The sequence below is a fragment of the Dendrobates tinctorius genome, unplaced genomic scaffold (assembly GCF_039654945.1).
Source record: "Dendrobates tinctorius isolate UK_male_01 unplaced genomic scaffold, ASM3965494v1 ptg000079l, whole genome shotgun sequence".
Taxonomy (NCBI): Eukaryota; Metazoa; Chordata; class Amphibia; order Anura; family Dendrobatidae; genus Dendrobates; species Dendrobates tinctorius.
Window position 1 is genome coordinate 29,162,654 of NW_027361747.1, and position 18,318 is coordinate 29,180,971.

Consider the following 18,318-nt stretch of genomic DNA (forward strand, 5'->3'; position numbering starts at 1 on the left):
ATTTGGCGTAAACAACATGAAAGCATGGATCCATCCTGCCTTGTATCAACGGTTCAGGCTGGTGGTGGTGGTGTCATGGTGTGGGGAATTTTTTCTTGGCACTCTTTGGGCCCCTTGGTACCAATTGAGCATCGTTGCAACGCCACAGCCTACCTGAGTATTGTTGCTGACCATGTCCATCCCTTTATGACCACAATGTACCCAACATCTGATGGCTACTTTCAGCAGGATAATGCGCCATGTCATAAAGCTCGAATCATCTCAGATTGGTTTCTTGAACATGACAATGAGTTCACTGTACTCAAATGGCCTCCTCAGTCACCAGATCTCAATCCAATAGAGCATCTTTGGGATGTGGTGGAACGGGAGATTCGCATCAGGGATGTGCAGCCGACAAATCTGCGCCAACTGTGTGATGCCATCATGTCAATATGGTCCAAAATCTCTGAGGAATGCTTCCAGCACCTTGTTGAATCTCTGCCACGAAGAATTGAGGCAGTTCTGAAGGCAAAAGGGGGTCCAACCCGTTACTAGCATGGTGTACCTAATAAAGTGGCCAGTGAGTGTGTATATATATATATATATATACATTAGTCTCTACTTGTATACATACCATCACGGTATAAATTATAGCTACATGATGGTCTTTTAATTGTCTTTTTCATTTAATGCTTTCAGAGGAGCATTGGGAGCGATTCCCAAGGAAGGGCAACTGCAGCAAACAATAAGCGGCAGCTTTCTGAGAACCGAAAACCTTTCAACTTTCTTCCACTACAGCTCAACACTAACAAGGATAAAGCTGCTTTAACCCCCCCAAAGCGAGAAACCAGCATCTCATCGTTGCCCAAGGACTTTTTGTCTTCTCCTCTCTCCAAAGAACTGCTGCAGAATTACCAGGCTTCTTTGGAAGAAGATGGTTGTGGAGAACCAGCTATAGACTGCAGTCAGGTACTAGTATCTGTCATTTGGAAAGTCTGATTTCTTATTTAATGCCAGTTTTTTCTTTCTTATTACATTTAGCACAAAATTTAGAATCTTACAGTATTCAGATAAATTAGCTCTTAGACTTGTCTCCTGACAATTTTGTGTTGTATGTAGCTCATCCATGATGATTTGTCTTAAAGTGGTGGTCTGGAACCAAATTTTGAAAGTCATCTGAAATATCTATTTAACCCCTTAACAACCGGAGGTGTTTTTGCATTTTCGTTTTTTGCTCCCCTTATTTCCAGAGCCATGACTTTTTTTTATTTTTTTTGTCAAAATGGCCATGTTAGGGCTTGTTTTTTGCGGGACAAGTTGTACTTTTGAACGACACAATTGGTTTTAACATATCGTGTACTGGAAAACTGGAAAAACATTCCAAGTGTGGTGAAATTGCAAAAAAAAGTACAATTTCACCCTTTTTTTTTTTTTATCATGCAAAATATATGCTAAAACGGACTTGTCATTGTGATTCTCCAGGCCATTACGAGCTAATAGACACCAAACATGTCTAAGTTCTTTTTTATTTACGTGGTGAAAAAAAATCCAAACTTTGGTTTAAAAAAAAAAAAGCAATTTTCTGAGACCTGTAGCGTCTGTTTTTCGTAATTTGGGGTTGGGTGAGAGCTTTATTTTTTGTGTACTGAGCTGACGTTTTTATTTATACCATTATGGTGTATATGCGGTATTTCAGCGCTGAAATCTCATCTCCCGAGATTTCAATGCCGAGATCTCCATCTGCGCTTGCGCGGCGGCCATTTTCCAGGAAGCAATCCACCGCACAGGCATGGATGCAACGGCAGAGCCCCCAACACAGCACGGGACAGAGCCCGGTGGCGGCTGCAGGCAACAGGGGACCCAGCGCGGCGGCAGCACCCGGGGGACCCAGCGTGGTGGCACAATAAAAGGTACATTTGCATTGTAAGACTCACCCCTATTTTCCCCCCAAATTTGGGGGGAAAAAAAGTGCGTCTTACAAAGCGAAAAATACGGTAACTCATTTTCTTACCTTTCAGGTTACATCGGGGCTTATGTACAGCATTACAGAATGCTGTACATAAGCCCCTGATGGCGGTGGCCGCAGCTTATAGGCCGAAAATGGGATGACAGATTCCCTTTAACCCCTTAACCCCCAATGGTGGTTTGCACGTTCATGATCGGGCCAATTTTTACAATTCTGACCACTGTCCCTTTATGAGGTAATAACTCTGAAACGCTTCCATGGATCCCGGTGATTCTGACAGTTTTCTCGTGACATATTGTACTTCATGTTAGTGGTAAAATTTCATTCAAATAACTTGCGTTTATTTGTGAAAAAATGGAAATTTGGGGAAAATTTAGCAAATTTCGCAATTTTCCAACTTTGAATTTTTATGCCCTTAAATCACAGAGATATGGCGCACAAAAAACTTAATAAGTAACATTTCACATATGTTTACATCAGCACAATTTTGGAACCAAAATTTTTTTTTGTTAGGAAGTTATAAGGGTTAAAAGTTGACCAGCGATTTCTCATTTTTACAACACCATTTTATTTTTACGGACCACATCACATTTGAAGTCACTTTGAGGGGTCTATATGATATAAAATACCCAAAAGTGACACCATTCTAAAAACTGCACCCCTCAAGGTGCTCAAAACCACATTCAAGAAGTTTATTAACCCTTCAGGTGCTTCACAAGAATTTTTTGAATGTTTAAAAAATGAACATTTAACTTTTTTTCACAAAAAAATTACTTAACGTCCAATTTTTTTTTTTTATTTTACCAAGGGTAACAGGAGAAATTGGACTGCAAAAGTTATTGTGCAATTTCTCCTGAGTACGCTGATACCTGATATGTGGGGGGGACCACTGTTTCGGCGCATGGCAGAGCTCAGAAGGGAAGGAGCCCCGTTTGTGTTTTTCACTGCAAAATTGGCTGGAATTCAGATCCGATGCCATGTGACATTTGGAGAGCCCCTGATGTGCCTAAACAGTGGAAACCCCCCACAAGTGACCCCATTTTGGAAACTAGACCCCACAAGGAACTTATCTAGATGTGGTGAGAACTTTAAACCCACAAGGGCTTCACAGAAGTTTATAACGTACAGCCGTACAATTAAAAAATGATATTTTTCCCACAAAAACGATCTTTTCGCCCCCATTTTTTATTTTTCCAGGGGTAACAGGACCCTAAAAGTTATTGTGCAATTTGTCTTGAGTACACTGATACCCCATATGTGGGTGTAAACGACTATTTGGGCGCATGGCAGAGCTCGGAAGGGTAGCAGCGCCATTTGACTTTTTTGGCTGTAATTGAGATCGGACACCATGTCGCGTTTGGAAAGCCCCTGATGTGCCAAAACAGTAGAAACCCCCCCACAAATGAAACCATTTTGCAAACTAGACCCCCCCCCCCAAGGAGCTTATCTAGATGTGTGGTGAGAACTTTGAACCCCATATGTTTCAAGGGCTTCACAAAAGTTAATAACTTTTTTTTTTTTTTTTTTTTTTTATAACAAAAGTTTATTTTTATTTTTCCAAGGGCAACAGGACAAATTGCACAATAACTTTGGAAAACTTTGGAAAAATAAAAATTGGGGGTGAAAAGATCATTTTTGGGGGAAAAAAAATGATTTTTTAATTGTACGGCTGTATGTTATAAACTTCTGTGAAGCCCTTGGGGGTTCAAAGTGCTCACCACACATCTAGATAAGCTCCTTGGGGGGGGTCTAGTTTCCAAAATGGTGTCATTTGTGGGGAGTTTCCACTTTTTAGGCACATCAGGGGCTTTCCTAACGCGGCATGGCGTCCAATCCCAAAAAAGTCAAATGGCGTAGTTTCCCTTCCAAGCTCTGGATGCGCCCAAATAGTATGGCTATCCGCTTACTCAGGACAAATTGCACAATAACTTTTAGGGTCATGAGTACGCGGATACCCCACATGCGGTGGTAAACCACTATTTGGGCGCATGGCAGAGCTCGTAAGGGAAACAAAGCCATTTGACTTTTTTGGCTGGAATTGGGATTTGGATGCCATGCCGCGTTTGGAAAGCCCCTGATGTGCCTAAACAGTGGAAACCCCCCACAAATGACACCATTTTGGAAACTAGACCCCCCCAAGGAACTTATAAATCATACAAGAGAAAGAAAATGGAAACCATATGCCATAAAAACGATTGTTAATAAAACTATCAATTAAAAAGCATTGAAATGCAATACATATAGGAGCAGTTAATGCAAAAAGACAAAGGCCTATAAGCCAGGTACCATGAACTTCATAAGATAGTATATGCATAAATACTAATCTAATAGTCCATATGCGAAGCTTTAAAAATAAGGCTTCTAGAGAAAATGTACAAGTGACAAAAGACTATATCTGAAAAGCTTTACATATAAGGCCCGCAGAAGCCATAATCAGTGTGGCAAAAGTGTATATATATACTATTCAAAAAATACAAAGTACCGTATAAATAAAGTGTATCAAAAATAAATCTGTTTAAATTGCCTACAGAACTAATGGCATGCAGCAAGTAAAACAAATCCTCAATCCCTAATGGGTGTGAATACTAATATGCCCAGCAGCAGCTCTTAACTCCTTCCTCTCCCTCTTACCTTACGCTATATTGTCTGTAAGCGGCTTCTGGGCTTCTATGACTGCATTATCCTTTTTTCTTTATCGTGTTTGCTTACTGCATTATGTTCAAGATTTAGTATTTTTGATACACTTTATTTATACTTTGTATTTTTTGAATAGTATATATATACTTTTGCCACTCTATGATTATGGCTTCTGCGGGCCTTATATGTAAAGCTTTTCAGATACAGTCTTTTGTCACTTGTACATTTATTTGGAAATTATTATCTCTGGAAGCCTTATTTTTAAAGCTCCGCATATGGACTATTAGATTAGTATTTATGCATATACTATCTTATGAAGTTCATTGTACCTGGCTTATAGGCCTTTGTCTTTTTGCATTAACTGCTCCTATATGTATTGCATTGCATTTCAATGCTTTTTAATTGATTGTTAATAAAACTTTATCGTTTTTATGGCATATGGTTTCAATTTCTCGTTCGCCTTATTGGGGGACACAGAGACCATGGGTGTATGCTGCTGCCACTAGGAGGCTGACACTATGCACAAAAAAACGTTAGCTCCTCCTCCGCAGTGTACACCCCACCGACCGGCAGGAAGTTCCTCAGTTTAGCTTAGTGTCAGTAGGAGGTGGACACGGGTCTTTTATTAGACCCCTATCTACCTCGTCGTGCGTCGTTCCTTTACAGGTTTCGGAGGGATACGGAGTGAACAGTCACATCTGTACTCCCACAAAGAGACTGAGTACGGCGTGTACTGCCACCCCGTATCCTCATAGGTCTCCGCGGCAGGACCAGGAGCCTCGCACAGGTGCGTGCCAGCTATACGGACGGTCCTTGCCCCCCGCCTCCCACCATCTCGCCTACCAGAGCCTGACGGTTGGACGAGGCGTGGATTCCATAAAGACGACAGACAGCGTGGGATTCTCAGGTACCTTTATTGTGGCTCCCGGCCTGGATGAGTATGCGGTCTAGCGGTCCCCCGGCGTTTTCATCCTAAGGCGGTCGCCAGGGGACCACGGTAGGGCCTGCGCACCCGCTTCTCCCCACGGTCGCCGCATCCATGAAGGCCCGTTCTTTCGGGCCCTGTTCTGCGCCCCCCCCCCCCGTTTTTTCTTCATCCCGGCAGGGGTATACAGGGGTCGGGCTGTGGGAAGCAGGGAAGCGGCCCGGGGTTGCGGCCCGGTGTTGCGGCGCGTCTTCCGCGCCGACCCCCTGCTGACAGGCGGCCGGCGCTATTAATTTAGGCCCTGGCTTCATCTCGGGCCGACCGCTGCGTCGCGGCCACGCCCCCTGCCCCTTTCTTCTAAGTGGGCTTCTCTCCCGCCCGTCCTAGGCCTTCCCAGCCCCCTTGCCTCACACCAGCCTGCTATTGGACAGCGGGCGGTGCTAAGGGGATCTCTGCGGCGAGCTCCGCCCTTCTTCTCCCTCTGGCAGCGCGTCCTTTCCCTGGTGGTCGCCATCTTCTCAGCCTGCCAGCCGGACCTCATTCCCTGCCGGATTTCGGTCGCTGGGCCTTTTTTCAGCCGGATTGGCCTGGCCTCATCCTGCAGCCAGATCAGAGAGCGTCGCCCTTGGGGACACCGGACCGTGAGTAGCTCTGCACCTGCAGACTGACACCCTTCTCTGCCTTCTGTCCCCCAACCGGCCGGCACTGCCTCTGTTTTCACTATGTCCAACGCTAAGTCTGATCGTACCCGCTCTGCGGCCCCCCCTAGCACTCTGGTGAAGTTCTTTGCCTGTTCGTCCTGCAATCGCAAACTTCCCTCAGGTCAGTCCACTCCCCTCTGCCTGGACTGTAGCAATCCAATCCAGCCCGATGCCGCTCAGGAGCCATCCATAGCCCCAGGGGCGAGTGAGCCCCCCCCATGCCGGGTTGGGCCTCCTCTCAATCACAGTCAGTGGCAGACCTCACCAAGGTGTCTCAGTCCCTAGTAGCCGTTCTGGACAAGTTGCCCTTGGGAGCTTCGGCGGGACCCAGCACGTCTCAGGACGTCCCATCTGATCCAGCCAGCGGCAGTCGCAAGAGGCCCAGGCAGGACCTCCAGGCGGAGTCCTCCCCTCGTCCTACCTCACCCCATAGTCCCCAGCAGTCTCCCTCTCGGGCCTCCTCCCCCGAGTCAGGCGAAGCGCTTTTGGAATCGGAAGGGGTCATAGAGCTGGATTCGGACCAGGATGCGAACATGAAGGTTACGGTGCAAAACCTCATTGCCGCGATTCACCATACCTTTGACATCGCTGACGCCCCTGCAAAATCCTCAGATCAGGAGGTTTCGTCCAGACGGGCGGAAACACCATCCAGGGTGTTTCCCTTCCATTCTGAGTTTGGAAAGATTTTTACAAAGGAGAGAGAAGATCCGACCAGACGCTTTCAAAGAGGAAAGCGTCTCGGCGTGCTGTACCCGTTTGCTAAAGAGCTCACGGACAACTGGGCCACTTCTCCCTCGGTGGACCCTCCCGTGTCCAGACTTTCTAATAATACGGTCCTTCCGCTGTCAGGTGTGGCGTCGCTAAAAGATTCTAATGATAGGATCATAGAATCTCTAGCAAAATCTGCCTTTGAAGCGGCATCAGCAGCGGTATGTCCAGTCTTTGTTTCTTCTTGGGCAGCAAAGGCCATATCCACTTGGGCAGATGACCTTCGGCAGGGCATTCTGGATAAGGCACGACCAGAGCTTTTGGCCGATCTCGCCAATCAGATTTCCCATGCGGGGGATTATCTGCTTTCTGCCTCCTTGGATGCCGCATCTTGCGCAGTTCAGGCGTCAAGTAACATCGTGGCAATCCGACGTACAATTTGGCTCAAGGCCTGGCAGGCGGACTTGTCCTCTAAAAAGTCTCTGACCAATCTGCCTTTTCAGGGAGTGTGTCTCTTCGGATCACAATTGGATCAGATTATTAAGGACGCTACCGGAGGTACGAGTTCTCTTCTCCCCTCCAAGCCTCGCAGACCTCCTCCAAGGCGTCAGTTTCGTCCCTTTCGGACTTTCCGCCGTTTCAATACGGCGGAAAACCCTTCCAACCAGCAAAGGCCACAGGCACGTCAGGAAAGAAAGAAGGTTTCCTTCAGGCCCACTCCGTCCTGGCGGTCCCACTCTTCCCAGGGAAGACCGTCCAGATCTAGATCTGGACGGTCTACGTCCGCATGACTACCATCGGTCTCCCGTGGGTCCCTTCCAATTGGGAGGTCGACTTCTCTTCTTCAGCGACGTCTGGCTCGCCTCAGTAGAGGACGCTTGGGTCAGAGAGGTTGTATCAACAGTATACAAAATAGAGTTCATTTCTCTTCCACGGGATCGTTTCTTACAATCCCGTCCGCCGAGGGATCCGGCCTTGGTCCCGGGGTTCGGTTCGGCCATCGCCTCTCTTCTCAGTTCCAGGGTGATTGTGCCCGTTCCCGAATCGGAACGCTTCACAGGGTTTTATTCAAACCTGTTTGTGGTGCCGAAAAAGGACGGGACAGTTCGACCCATCTTGGATCTCAAGTTACTCAACAAGAGAGTTCGCCTTCGCCACTTCCGGATGGAGTCAGTTCGCTCGGTAATTGCTTCCATGGAGGAGCAGGAATTCATGGGTTCCATAGACATCCAAGATGCCTATCTACATGTGCCCATATTTCCCGGACATCAGAAGTTCCTGCGGTTTGCGATTCTTCACGAACATTACCAGTTCGTCGCGCTTCCTTTCGGGCTCGCCACCGCTCCCAGAATCTTCACGAAGATTATGGCGGCGTTGATGGCCTTGTTGAGGATCAGAGGTCTCGTTCTTTTTCCGTATCTCGACGATATCCTGATCAAGGCTCCCTCCTTTCAACAGGCCCGCCTAAGTGTGGCGATCGTTCTAGACACCCTGTCCAGTTTTGGGTGGATCGTCAACCGGGAAAAGTCCTGTCTGGTCCCTACTCAACGCCTTGTGTTTCTGGGCCTTCTGTTCGACACTCGTCGGTCAAGGGTATTTCTCCCACAAGACAAGATTCTTTCCCTGCAGCAGGGCGTGCGATCATTACAGATCACACGATTTCCATCCCTCAGGACAGACATGAGGGTCCTGGGAAAGATGGTGGCGGCGATAGAGGCAGTTCCCTTTGCCCAATTTCACGCCAGGCCACTCCAGCAGGCCATTTTGTCCAGGTGGAACAGGTCGGCTCGGTCTCTGGATCGTCCGGTTCGCCTTTCCTGCCGGATCAGGCGGTCTCTCAACTGGTGGTTGACGTCTCCCCTCATTCTCTTGGGGGCGGTCTTTTCTTCCCGTTCACTGGCAGATTGTCACTACGGACGCCAGCCTCATCGGCTGGGGTGCAGTGTTCCGCAATCACACTGTTCAGGGTCGATGGTCGACTCAGGAATCAGCTCTGCAGATCAATGTCCTAGAGATACGGGCGATCCATCTATCTCTCGTCCACTGGGAAAGGCGCCTCAAGGGCCTGCCTGTCAGGATTCAGACAGACAATGCCACAGCGGTGGCGTATATCAACCGCCAAGGGGGGACACGGAGTGTCTCAGCCCTGGCGGAAGTGTCCAGAATTCTTCAATGGGCAGAGACCTTTGTTCCAATGATTTCCGCGGTTCACATTCCCGGCGTGGACAACTGGGCCGCCGATTTCCTCAGCCGCGAGGGTCTCGCGGCAGGGGAATGGTCCCTACATCCGGAGGTGTTTCATCTGCTCTGCCGTCGGTGGGGAACCCCGGATGTAGACCTCATGGCATCTCGCCTCAACAGGAAAGTCCCACAATTCGTGTCCAGGTCTCGGGACCCTCTGGCAGTGGGCGGCTCTGGCCGTCCCTTGGTCACAGTTAGTGCTCCCCTACCTGTTCCCTCCTCTGCCTTTTCTTCCCAAGTTGTTGAAGAAAATCAAAGCAGAGGGGATTCCAGTCATCCTCATCACCCCGAATTGGCCCAGAAGGTCTTGATTCGCAGACATTGTCAACCTTCTCGCGGACGCCCCCTGGAAGCTTCCCGACGGGCAGATCTGCTGTCTCAAGGCCCAATTTGCCACCCCAATTCACGGTCGCTCAACTTAACGGCGTGGCTGTTGAGACCGAGGTTTTGAGACGGGCAGGATTCTCTGATCGGGTAATTCATACCATGATCCGCGCCAGAAAGCCGCCTTCTTCGAAGATCTATTACCGTACTTGGAAAGCCTATTTCTCCTGGTGTCAGGCCAATGACATCGCGCCCTTGGTTTTTTCGCTCCCTTCTATTCTGGCGTTTCTTCAGGCAGGGCTGGATGCGGGGCTTGCTCTCAGTTCCTTGAAGGGTCAAGTTTCGGCACTGTCCATTTTATTTCAGAAAACGCTGGCCTCCTGGCCCCAGGTCAAAACCTTCCTCCAGGGTGTGGCTCACACGGTTCCTCCGTACCGAGCTCCCGTGGATCCTTGGGATCTTAATTTGGTTCTTCAGGTTCTGCAGGGTCCTCCTTTTGAACCTCTCAGGGACGTTTCCCTTTCCCTCCTTTCTTGGAAAGTGGCCATTCTGGTGGCCATTACCTCCATCCGGCGCGTGTCGGAATTAGCGGCACTTTCTTGCCGCTCTCCTTTTTTGGTCCTTCATCAGGACAAGGTAGTTCTGCGGCCTCCGCCCTCTTTTCTTCCGAAGGTGGTATCTTCGTTTCACCTCAATGAGGACATTGTTCTGCCATCCTTCTGCCCGAGCCCAGCTCACCCTCGGGAGCGGTCTTTGAACAAGCTGGACCTAGTCAGGGCATTGAGAGTCTATCTAGCCCGGACGACTTCCTTGCGGAAGTCAGACTCTCTGTTCAACACCCAGCCTCAAAGGCCACTATTGCGCGCTGGATCAGATCGGCAATTTTGGAGGCATACCGGGTCAACCATCGAGTGGCCCCTCCAGGGATCAGAGCGCACTCTACCCGGGCGGTGGGTGCCTCCTGGGCGGTGCGCCACAGAGCTTCCGCGCTGCAGCTTTGCAAGGCTGCAACGTGGTCATCGGTTCACACCTTTGTGAAATTCTACAGGGTCCACACCTACGCTTCGGCGGACGCCAGCCTAGGTAGAAGGATTCTGCAGGCTGCGGTGGCGAGTCCACTGGCCTGATGGAAGTTTATTTCCCACCCCAGGGACTGCTTTGGGACGTCCCATGGTCTCCGTGTCCCCCAATAAGGCGAACGAGAAAACAGGATTTTTTGGGTTGCTTACCGTAAAATCTGTTTATCGGAGCCTTCATTGGGGGACACAGCACCCTCCCATGTTCTACAACTCCTGTTCTTAAGTTTGTCTATTCTGTTACTTCTCCTACTGCTTTCTCACTAACTGAGGAACTTCCTGCCGGTCGGTGGGGTGTACACTGCGGAGGAGGAGCTAACCTTTTTTTGTGCATAGTGTCAGCCTCCTAGTGGCAGCAGCATACACCCATGGTCTCTGTGTCCCCCAATGAAGGCTCCGAGAAACAGATTTTACGGTAAGCAACCCAAAAAATCCTGTTTTTCTTTCTCTTGTATGATATATGAATTAATTGGAAATTTCATTTCTACTAGGCAATATATAACAATTTGATAGCCCCCCAAGGAACTTATCTAGATGTGTGGTGAGCATTTTCAACCCCCAAGGGCTTCACAGAAGTTTATAACGCCCGGGCGTGAAAATAAAAAAATCATATTTTTTTTTCCACAAAAATGATGTTTTTGCCCCCAATTTTTTATTTTCCTAAGGGTAACAGGAGAAATTGGACCCCAAAAGTTGTTTTGCAATTTTTCCTGAGTAGGCTGATACCCCATATGTGGGGGTAAACCACTGTTTGGGCGCATAGCAGAGCTTGTAAGGGAAGGAGCACCGTTTGACTTTTTCAACGCAGAATTGGATGGAATTGAGATCAGACGCCATGTTGCGTTTGGAGAGCACCTGATGTGTCCAAACAGTGGAAACCCCCCAATTCAAACTCCAACCCTAACCCCAGCACACCCCTATCCCTAATTTCAGCCCTAGCCCTAACCCTAATGGGAAAATGGAAATAAATACATATTTTAATTTTATTATTTTTCCCTAACTAAGGGGGTGATAACGGGGGGTTTGATTTACTGTTTATAGCGGGTTTTTATGCTTGGCAGCGGTCACACGCTAAAAGACGCTCCTTATTGTAAAAATAGTTTTTGCATCACCACATTTTGAGAGTTATTTTTCCGTATTTTGACCCACCGAGTCATGTGAGGTCTTATTTTTTTTATTGGTACCATTTTTGGGCACGTGACATTTTTTGATCGCTTTTTATTCCAATTTTTGGGACGCAGAATGAGTAAAAACCAGCATTTCAAGAATTTCTTTTGGGGGGTGCCTTTTTACACAATTCCGCGCGCCGTAAAATTAAGGCGGTTTTATTCTTTGGGTCAGTACGATTATAGCGATACCTCATTTATGTGGGGTTTTTTAATGTTTTGGTGCTTTTATGCAATTAAAACAATTTTATATAAAAAATAATAATTTTTGCATCGCTTTATTCTGCGAGCTATACTGTAACTTTTTTATTTTTTCACTGATGACGCTGTATGGTGGCTTGTTTTTTGCGGGACAAGATGACGTTTTCAGCGGTACCATGGTTATTTATATCCGTCTTTTTGATCGCACGTTATTGCACTTTTTGTTCGGCATGATAATAAAGCATTATTTTTTGGATTTGTTTTTTATTTTTATTTTTTAAGGGGTTCACTAAAGGGGTTAACTAATAGGATAGTTTTATAGGGCGGGTCGTTACGGACGCAGCGATACCAAATATGTGTACTGTTTTGTTTTGTTTTTTTCCAAAAAATGAATTTATTAGGGAATGGGTTTTTTAAAAATTTATTTAGCGATATTTTTTTTTTTATAAATTATTTTTACTTTACACTGTCCTAGGGGGGGGACATCACTGTCATGTGTGAGATCGCTGATCTGACACATCACAGATCGCTGTGACAGATCAGCGATCTATCCCAGGCAGTGCTGCAGGCTTCCTCATGCCGATGCTTTGCAGGCCGCCGAAGATCCCTGCCGCCATTTTGGATCCAGGGACCTGCAGGGAAGGAGGCACATTGCGCTGCTGCGGGGGTCTCAGGGAAGCACGGAGGGAGCCCCTCCCTGCCGATGCTTCCCTAACCCCCGTCACACTGCTTCCCTAACCCCCGGCACACTGCGATCGTGTTTAATCGCAGTGTGCTAGAGGTTAACGTGTCGGGGGTGGTCCGTGACCGCCCCTGACACATAGTGCCGGGTGTAAGCTGTGATAATCAGCTGACACCCGGCGGTGATCAGCGGCGCTCACCACGTGAGCGCTGCTGATCGCTATGATGTACTATCCCGTCCATGGGCATAGGGTCCCCTGGACGGGATAGTACGTCAGATGGCAGAAAGGGGTTAAGGTCATTTTTACCCTTGTACAAACTTCAAGTACAAACTTCAAGTAATCTTCATGTTATCACCCCCTCACCAGTTAGATAGGTTATGTTCAGTCTGATGGTGGCATATAGGTTTTTCCCTACTATAGGGGTAAGTAGAATGCTTACACATCTAATCACCTCTGAAAGGTTAATAACATCTGCATTAATGAGATGTTTAGATGATCTTTTGATTACTTGTGCATGTTAACATAAGTATAGCTGACATGTATGAACATCTGTTGTGAGTCTAGTGCTGTGCTTGGGTCAGACTTTGTCACAGGCATGAAATCATGCTAGTAATTGCTACACAAAGTGCACTAGAAAATGGCTTGTCTTTTATCATATAGAAGAGATTACCTAACACTAGAGAAGCCCCCTTTAAAAGGCTTGAGTCTTTACACTAAAATTGATCTTTATAGAACCCTATTCATATGCACATAGTACACAACACTGTGCTGTGAGCGTTACATAGTAGATTACCTTGTACAAATCACCCAATCTTACAGACATGAAAGAGAGAGATTGTCTGAACCATTTAGTAACACCCACCCTTTGACCAACATACTGTCATGCTAGTGTTAGTTCCTTGACCACGTGTCTTTACTTGTCTTTGCAATACTGGAACATCTGAATCTGAAGTTCTGAAACTGTCATAGGTAAAGGTTCTGTTAGAGTTAAAGGGGACTTACCAAGAATGGAGGGCAGGTTGAGTGTGCACACCTTAGCCTTTAACCGCTTAACGACCGCCGATACACCTTTTAATGGCGGTAGTTAAGGATACTTAAACCACAGCGCCGTTAATTAAAGGGAATCTGCCACCCATTTTTTTGTGATATGATATAAAGATATCACCCAGTTGTGCGTCCCATAAGTATTCTAGTAGTACCTTTCATAGCCCCTGACCCCCCCCCCCCCACCACCACCTTTGACGCAAAATATAAGATAGTGGGCTAAAAAATCATTTTTGAGAAAAAAATGCTCGCCGGAACTAGGTAGGCTCTGTCTATGCAGAAATATTAGCCCTCCTCCGCAGTTCTTCCCCAATTCCCGCGGCCATTCAGCGCAGTTTTCCTTATGCCCAACCCTGCAGGGGAACTCTGTTTCAGGCCCACCGCTACTCATTACACCTGTGCGCGCTGTAAAAAGAAGTGGGCTTCGGGTCAGCCATCTCCTTTCTGCCCATCCTGCAGTCCTTCAGCTTTGTCGGCCTCTCAGGAGCACACAGATTCCCGTGATGAGGGCACTTCTCCTCTCCCAGAATGGGCCGTAGCTATGTCTCAGTCGGTCTCCGATCTGACCAAAGTCTCGCAGTCCCTGGTCCAGGTCCTAGAACGTTTGCCTCAGCTATCTACAGCCACCGCTGCTCCGACCACCTCTCAAGGTGAGTCGTCCGCTCCTGACCGCGACCTTCAGAGGGACAGGCCGAGTAGGATGTCCAGGAAGCGTCTCCTATCGGGCTCGTCTTCCAGCTCGCTAGGCCCATCTGCTTCACCCAGATGTCCGTCTCCTTCAGTGGACGACCTTAGGTCAGATAATGATCCTCAATCAGGATCTAGTTCAGAAGCAGATGACATGTCTAAAACACGAAAAATGGTCGATAGTCTTCTTTCAGCTATCTTCCAAACCCTGGAGATTAAGCAGGACAGGCCCCTTCCTCAGGAATGTTCTGTTCCATTTAAACGATCAAGGCCCCCACCCAAAACTTTTCCAAACCACAACGAGTTTGATACTACTCTAGCCAAACATTGGGAGCACCCTGAGCAACGCTTTTCGGGCCGCAGGTATTTAGATGTTCTGTACCCATTTGAGGCTGATTTGCTTTCTAAATGGACCAAAGCCCCTGAAGTGGACCCTCCCGTTTCTCGCATAGCCTCTAAGACGGTTCTGTCCCTTCCAGATGGTGCATCGCTTAAGGATCCAACAGACAGACAGTTAGAATCTTTGGCGAAGTCTATCTTTGAGGCCTCCGGCGCCTCCCTCTGCCCTATTTTAGCCTCCTCCTGGGTGGCTAAAGTCATTTCAGCTTGGGCTAAAATTCTTCGCAGGGGCATCTTAGCGGCGGCTCCCCAGGACGAGCTGGCAGATCTAGCAGATCAAATTAATCATGCGGGTAAATACCTTTTAGCCGCCTCCTTGGATGCGGCCGGTTGCGTAGCAAGGGCTAACAGCAATATAGTGGCTGTACGCCGAGTTCTTTGGTTAAAGTCATGGAACGCGGATACCACCTCAAAAAAGTCGGTCACCAATCTGCCCTTCCATGGTTCTAGGCTCTTTGGGGCCAAGCTGGATCAAATAATTTCCGATGCCACTGGGGGTAAAAGTACTTCTCTCCCCCAGTCTCGACCAAGACGCCTTTTTAATAGAAAGGGTTTTCGGCCCTTTAGGCCTTTTCGTCCGTTCTCGTCCACAGAGAGATCTGTCCAGCAAGAGCGTCCTTCCGCATCTAGGGAGCGTGAGCAGAAGAAACCTTCTTACAAGCCCGCTCCCCGCTGGAGATCTAGAGGACAATACTCCAGATGCTCAGGTGCCCGTTCCGGTAGGTTTGCCTCCAAGTGACGGGGCACCCCCACCTGGAAGTTTTTCCAGGGTGGGAGGCAGACTTTCCTTTTTCATGGACGCTTGGCTGTCGGTTGTCGACGACGCTTGGGTCAGGGAAATCGCATCCGGTTACAAGATCGAATTTTCGTCCCCTCCAGACAGGCGTTTTTTCCCGTCTCGACCTCCAAGACAACGGTCCCACATTCCAGGATTCTTTCAGGCTGTCTCCTCCCTTCTTTCCGCCGGAGTGATTGTTCCCGTTCCCTCAGACGAACGGTTTTCAGGGTTCTACTCAAATCTCTTCGTAGTCCCGAAGAAAGACGGCTCCCTGCGGCCAATCCTCGACCTCAAATTGCTCAATCGCCACGTGAAGATTCTTCATTTCAAAATGGAGTCTCTTCGATCGGTGATAGCCTCAATGGAGCCCGGAGAATTTCTCTGTTCTGTGGATATACGGGATGCCTATCTACAAATCCCTGTTTGCTTGCAGCATCAGAAATATCTCAGGTTTGCGATTCAGGAAAATCATTACCAGTTCACGGCTCTTCCCTTCGGCCTAGCCTCGGCCCCCCGTGTTTTCACGAAAGTGATGGCGACGGTCATGGCCATCCTTCGATCCAGAGGGATTCTCATCATTCCTTATCTGGACGAGCTCTTAATCAAGGGCTCGTCCCGTCAAGACTGTCTCCTAAGTCTTCAGATAACCCTGGATACTCTCGACCGTCTCGGATGGTTAGTCAACAAAGAAAAGTCCGTTCTCGGCCCCACTCAGCGTCTGACCTTTTTAGGCATGGAGGTCGACACGAACCTGGCCCGGGTGTTTTTTCCGAGGGAAAAATTTGCGGCTCTGGTCAAAGGGATTCGAGCCCTCAAACGGCCAACGCCCATTCCCCTTCGATTCTGCATGAAAGTTCTGGGGAAGATGGTGGCTTCCTTGGAAGCAGTGCCCTTTGCACAGTTTCACCTTCGTCCTCTTCAGCTGTCCCTCCTTTCAGTCTGGGACAAGACGACGAGGTCCTTGGACCGGCCCATTCTCCTCCCTCTCAAAGTAAGGCAATCCCTCACTTGGTGGACGATGTCTTCATCAGTCCTCCAAGGGAGGTCCTTCCTACCACTTCGGCGGCAAGTCATCACCACCGATGCCAGCCTCCTGGGTTGGGGAGCAGTTTTTCACCAGAGGACGGCTCAAGGACGCTGGAACCCACAGGAAGTTCTTCCTATCAATCTGCTCGAGATCAGAGCGATCTTTCTGGCCCTCCTTCGCTGGCAACCCCTTCTCGTCGGCAAGCCGATCCGCATTCAGTCGGACAACGCCACGGCTGTGGCGTACATAAACCATCAGGGCGGCACGCGCAGCCTCCAAGTCATGTCAGAGGTGGGCAGGATTCTGCGCTGGGCGGAACGTTACGTCCCAGCAATCTCCGCCGTTCACATTCCAGGGGTGGAAAACTGGGCAGCCGACTTTCTGAGTCGTCAAGGCCTAGCGTCAGGCGAATGGTCTCTCCATCCTTCAGTCTTCGATCAGATATGCAAGCGCTGGGGTTCTCCGGACGTCGACCTCATGGCATCTCGGATGAACCACAAAGTTCTGCGCTTTGTAGCCAGGTCCAGGGACCCTCTAGCCGTCGCTTGCGACGCCCTAGTAATTCCGTGGTCCCAGTTCCAACTCCCTTATCTTTTTCCACCTCTTGCCTTGATCCCAAGAGTGGTCAAAAAGATAAAATCGGAAGGCGTTCCAGTAATTCTTGTGGCTCCAGACTGGCCGAGACGGCCTTGGTATGCGGAACTGGTGAACATGCTCGCGGACGTTCCCTGGAAACTTCCAGACCATCCGGATCTTCTCTCGCAAGGCCCCCTTTGCCACGAGAATTCTCGGTCTCTGAATTTAACGGCATGGCTGTTGAGGCCGCAATCCTAAAAGAATCAGGTTTTTCCAGCCAGGTGATTCAGACGATGATCAAAGCCAGGAAGCCAGCCTCTTCCCGCATTTACCACAGGTGTTGGAAGGCTTTTTTCCGTTGGTGCGACGATAAAAAAGTTTTTCCAATGGCTTTTTCCATTCCGTCCATACTGGGTTTTCTCCAATCTGGCTTAGATTCGGGTCTGTCTCTCAGTACCCTGAAGGGCCAGGTTTCTGCCTTGTCTATCCTCTTTCAAAGAGAGCTCGCTTCCTTACCGCAGGTTAAGACGTTCCTCCAAGGAGTCGCTCATGTGGCTCCTCCTCATCATTCACCAATAGAACCGTGGGATCTCAATCTCGTTCTGGGCACTCTCCAAAAGGCGCCGTTTGAGCCCATCCAGGACATTCCTTTGTCACTTCTGTCATGGAAGGTAACCTTTTTGATTGCCATTACATCCATCAGAAGAGTTTCTGAGTTAGCGGCCTTGTCATGCCGTTCTCCTTATCTGGTGCTCCATCAGGATAAAGTCATCCTCAGGCCCGTTCCTTCCTTCCTGCCAAAAGTGGTTTCCTCCTTTCACATCAACGAGGATATCGTTCTTCCATCGTTTTGTCCGGCTCCTTCTCACCCTCTTGAGAAGTCACTCCACAAGCTGGATGTTGTTAGAGCCTTGCGTGTCTACCTCGCTAGGACCGCTTCACTTCGTCAATCCGATTCATTGCTGGTCATCTCTGAAGGTCACAGGAAAGGGCTTCCGGCATCCAAATCCACGATCGCTCGCTGGATTCGTTCTACCATTCAGGAAGCATACCGACTTCAGGAAAAACGGCCCCCTCCGGGAGTGAGAGCTTACTCCACCCGGGCTGTGGCAGCTTCGTGGGCCGTTCGACACCAGGCTTCAGCTCTGCAACTTTGCAGGGCCGCGACCTGGTCGTCCTTGCACACATTTGCGAGGTTCT

General features: G+C 48.6%; 1 protein-coding gene across 7 annotated transcripts in view; it reads left to right on the plus strand.

The window, feature by feature from the left end:
• The window catches only part of PCM1 (pericentriolar material 1), a 224,952-nt gene that overhangs the window by 21,456 nt on the left and 185,178 nt on the right, over positions 1-18,318 (plus strand). For all 7 annotated transcript variants that reach the window (XM_073583641.1, XM_073583639.1, XM_073583635.1 and 4 more), the window contains exon 4: positions 679-948. In XM_073583641.1, coding sequence (XP_073439742.1) covers positions 679-948 — 270 coding nt within the window. The remainder of the gene's footprint in view (positions 1-678; positions 949-18,318) is intronic.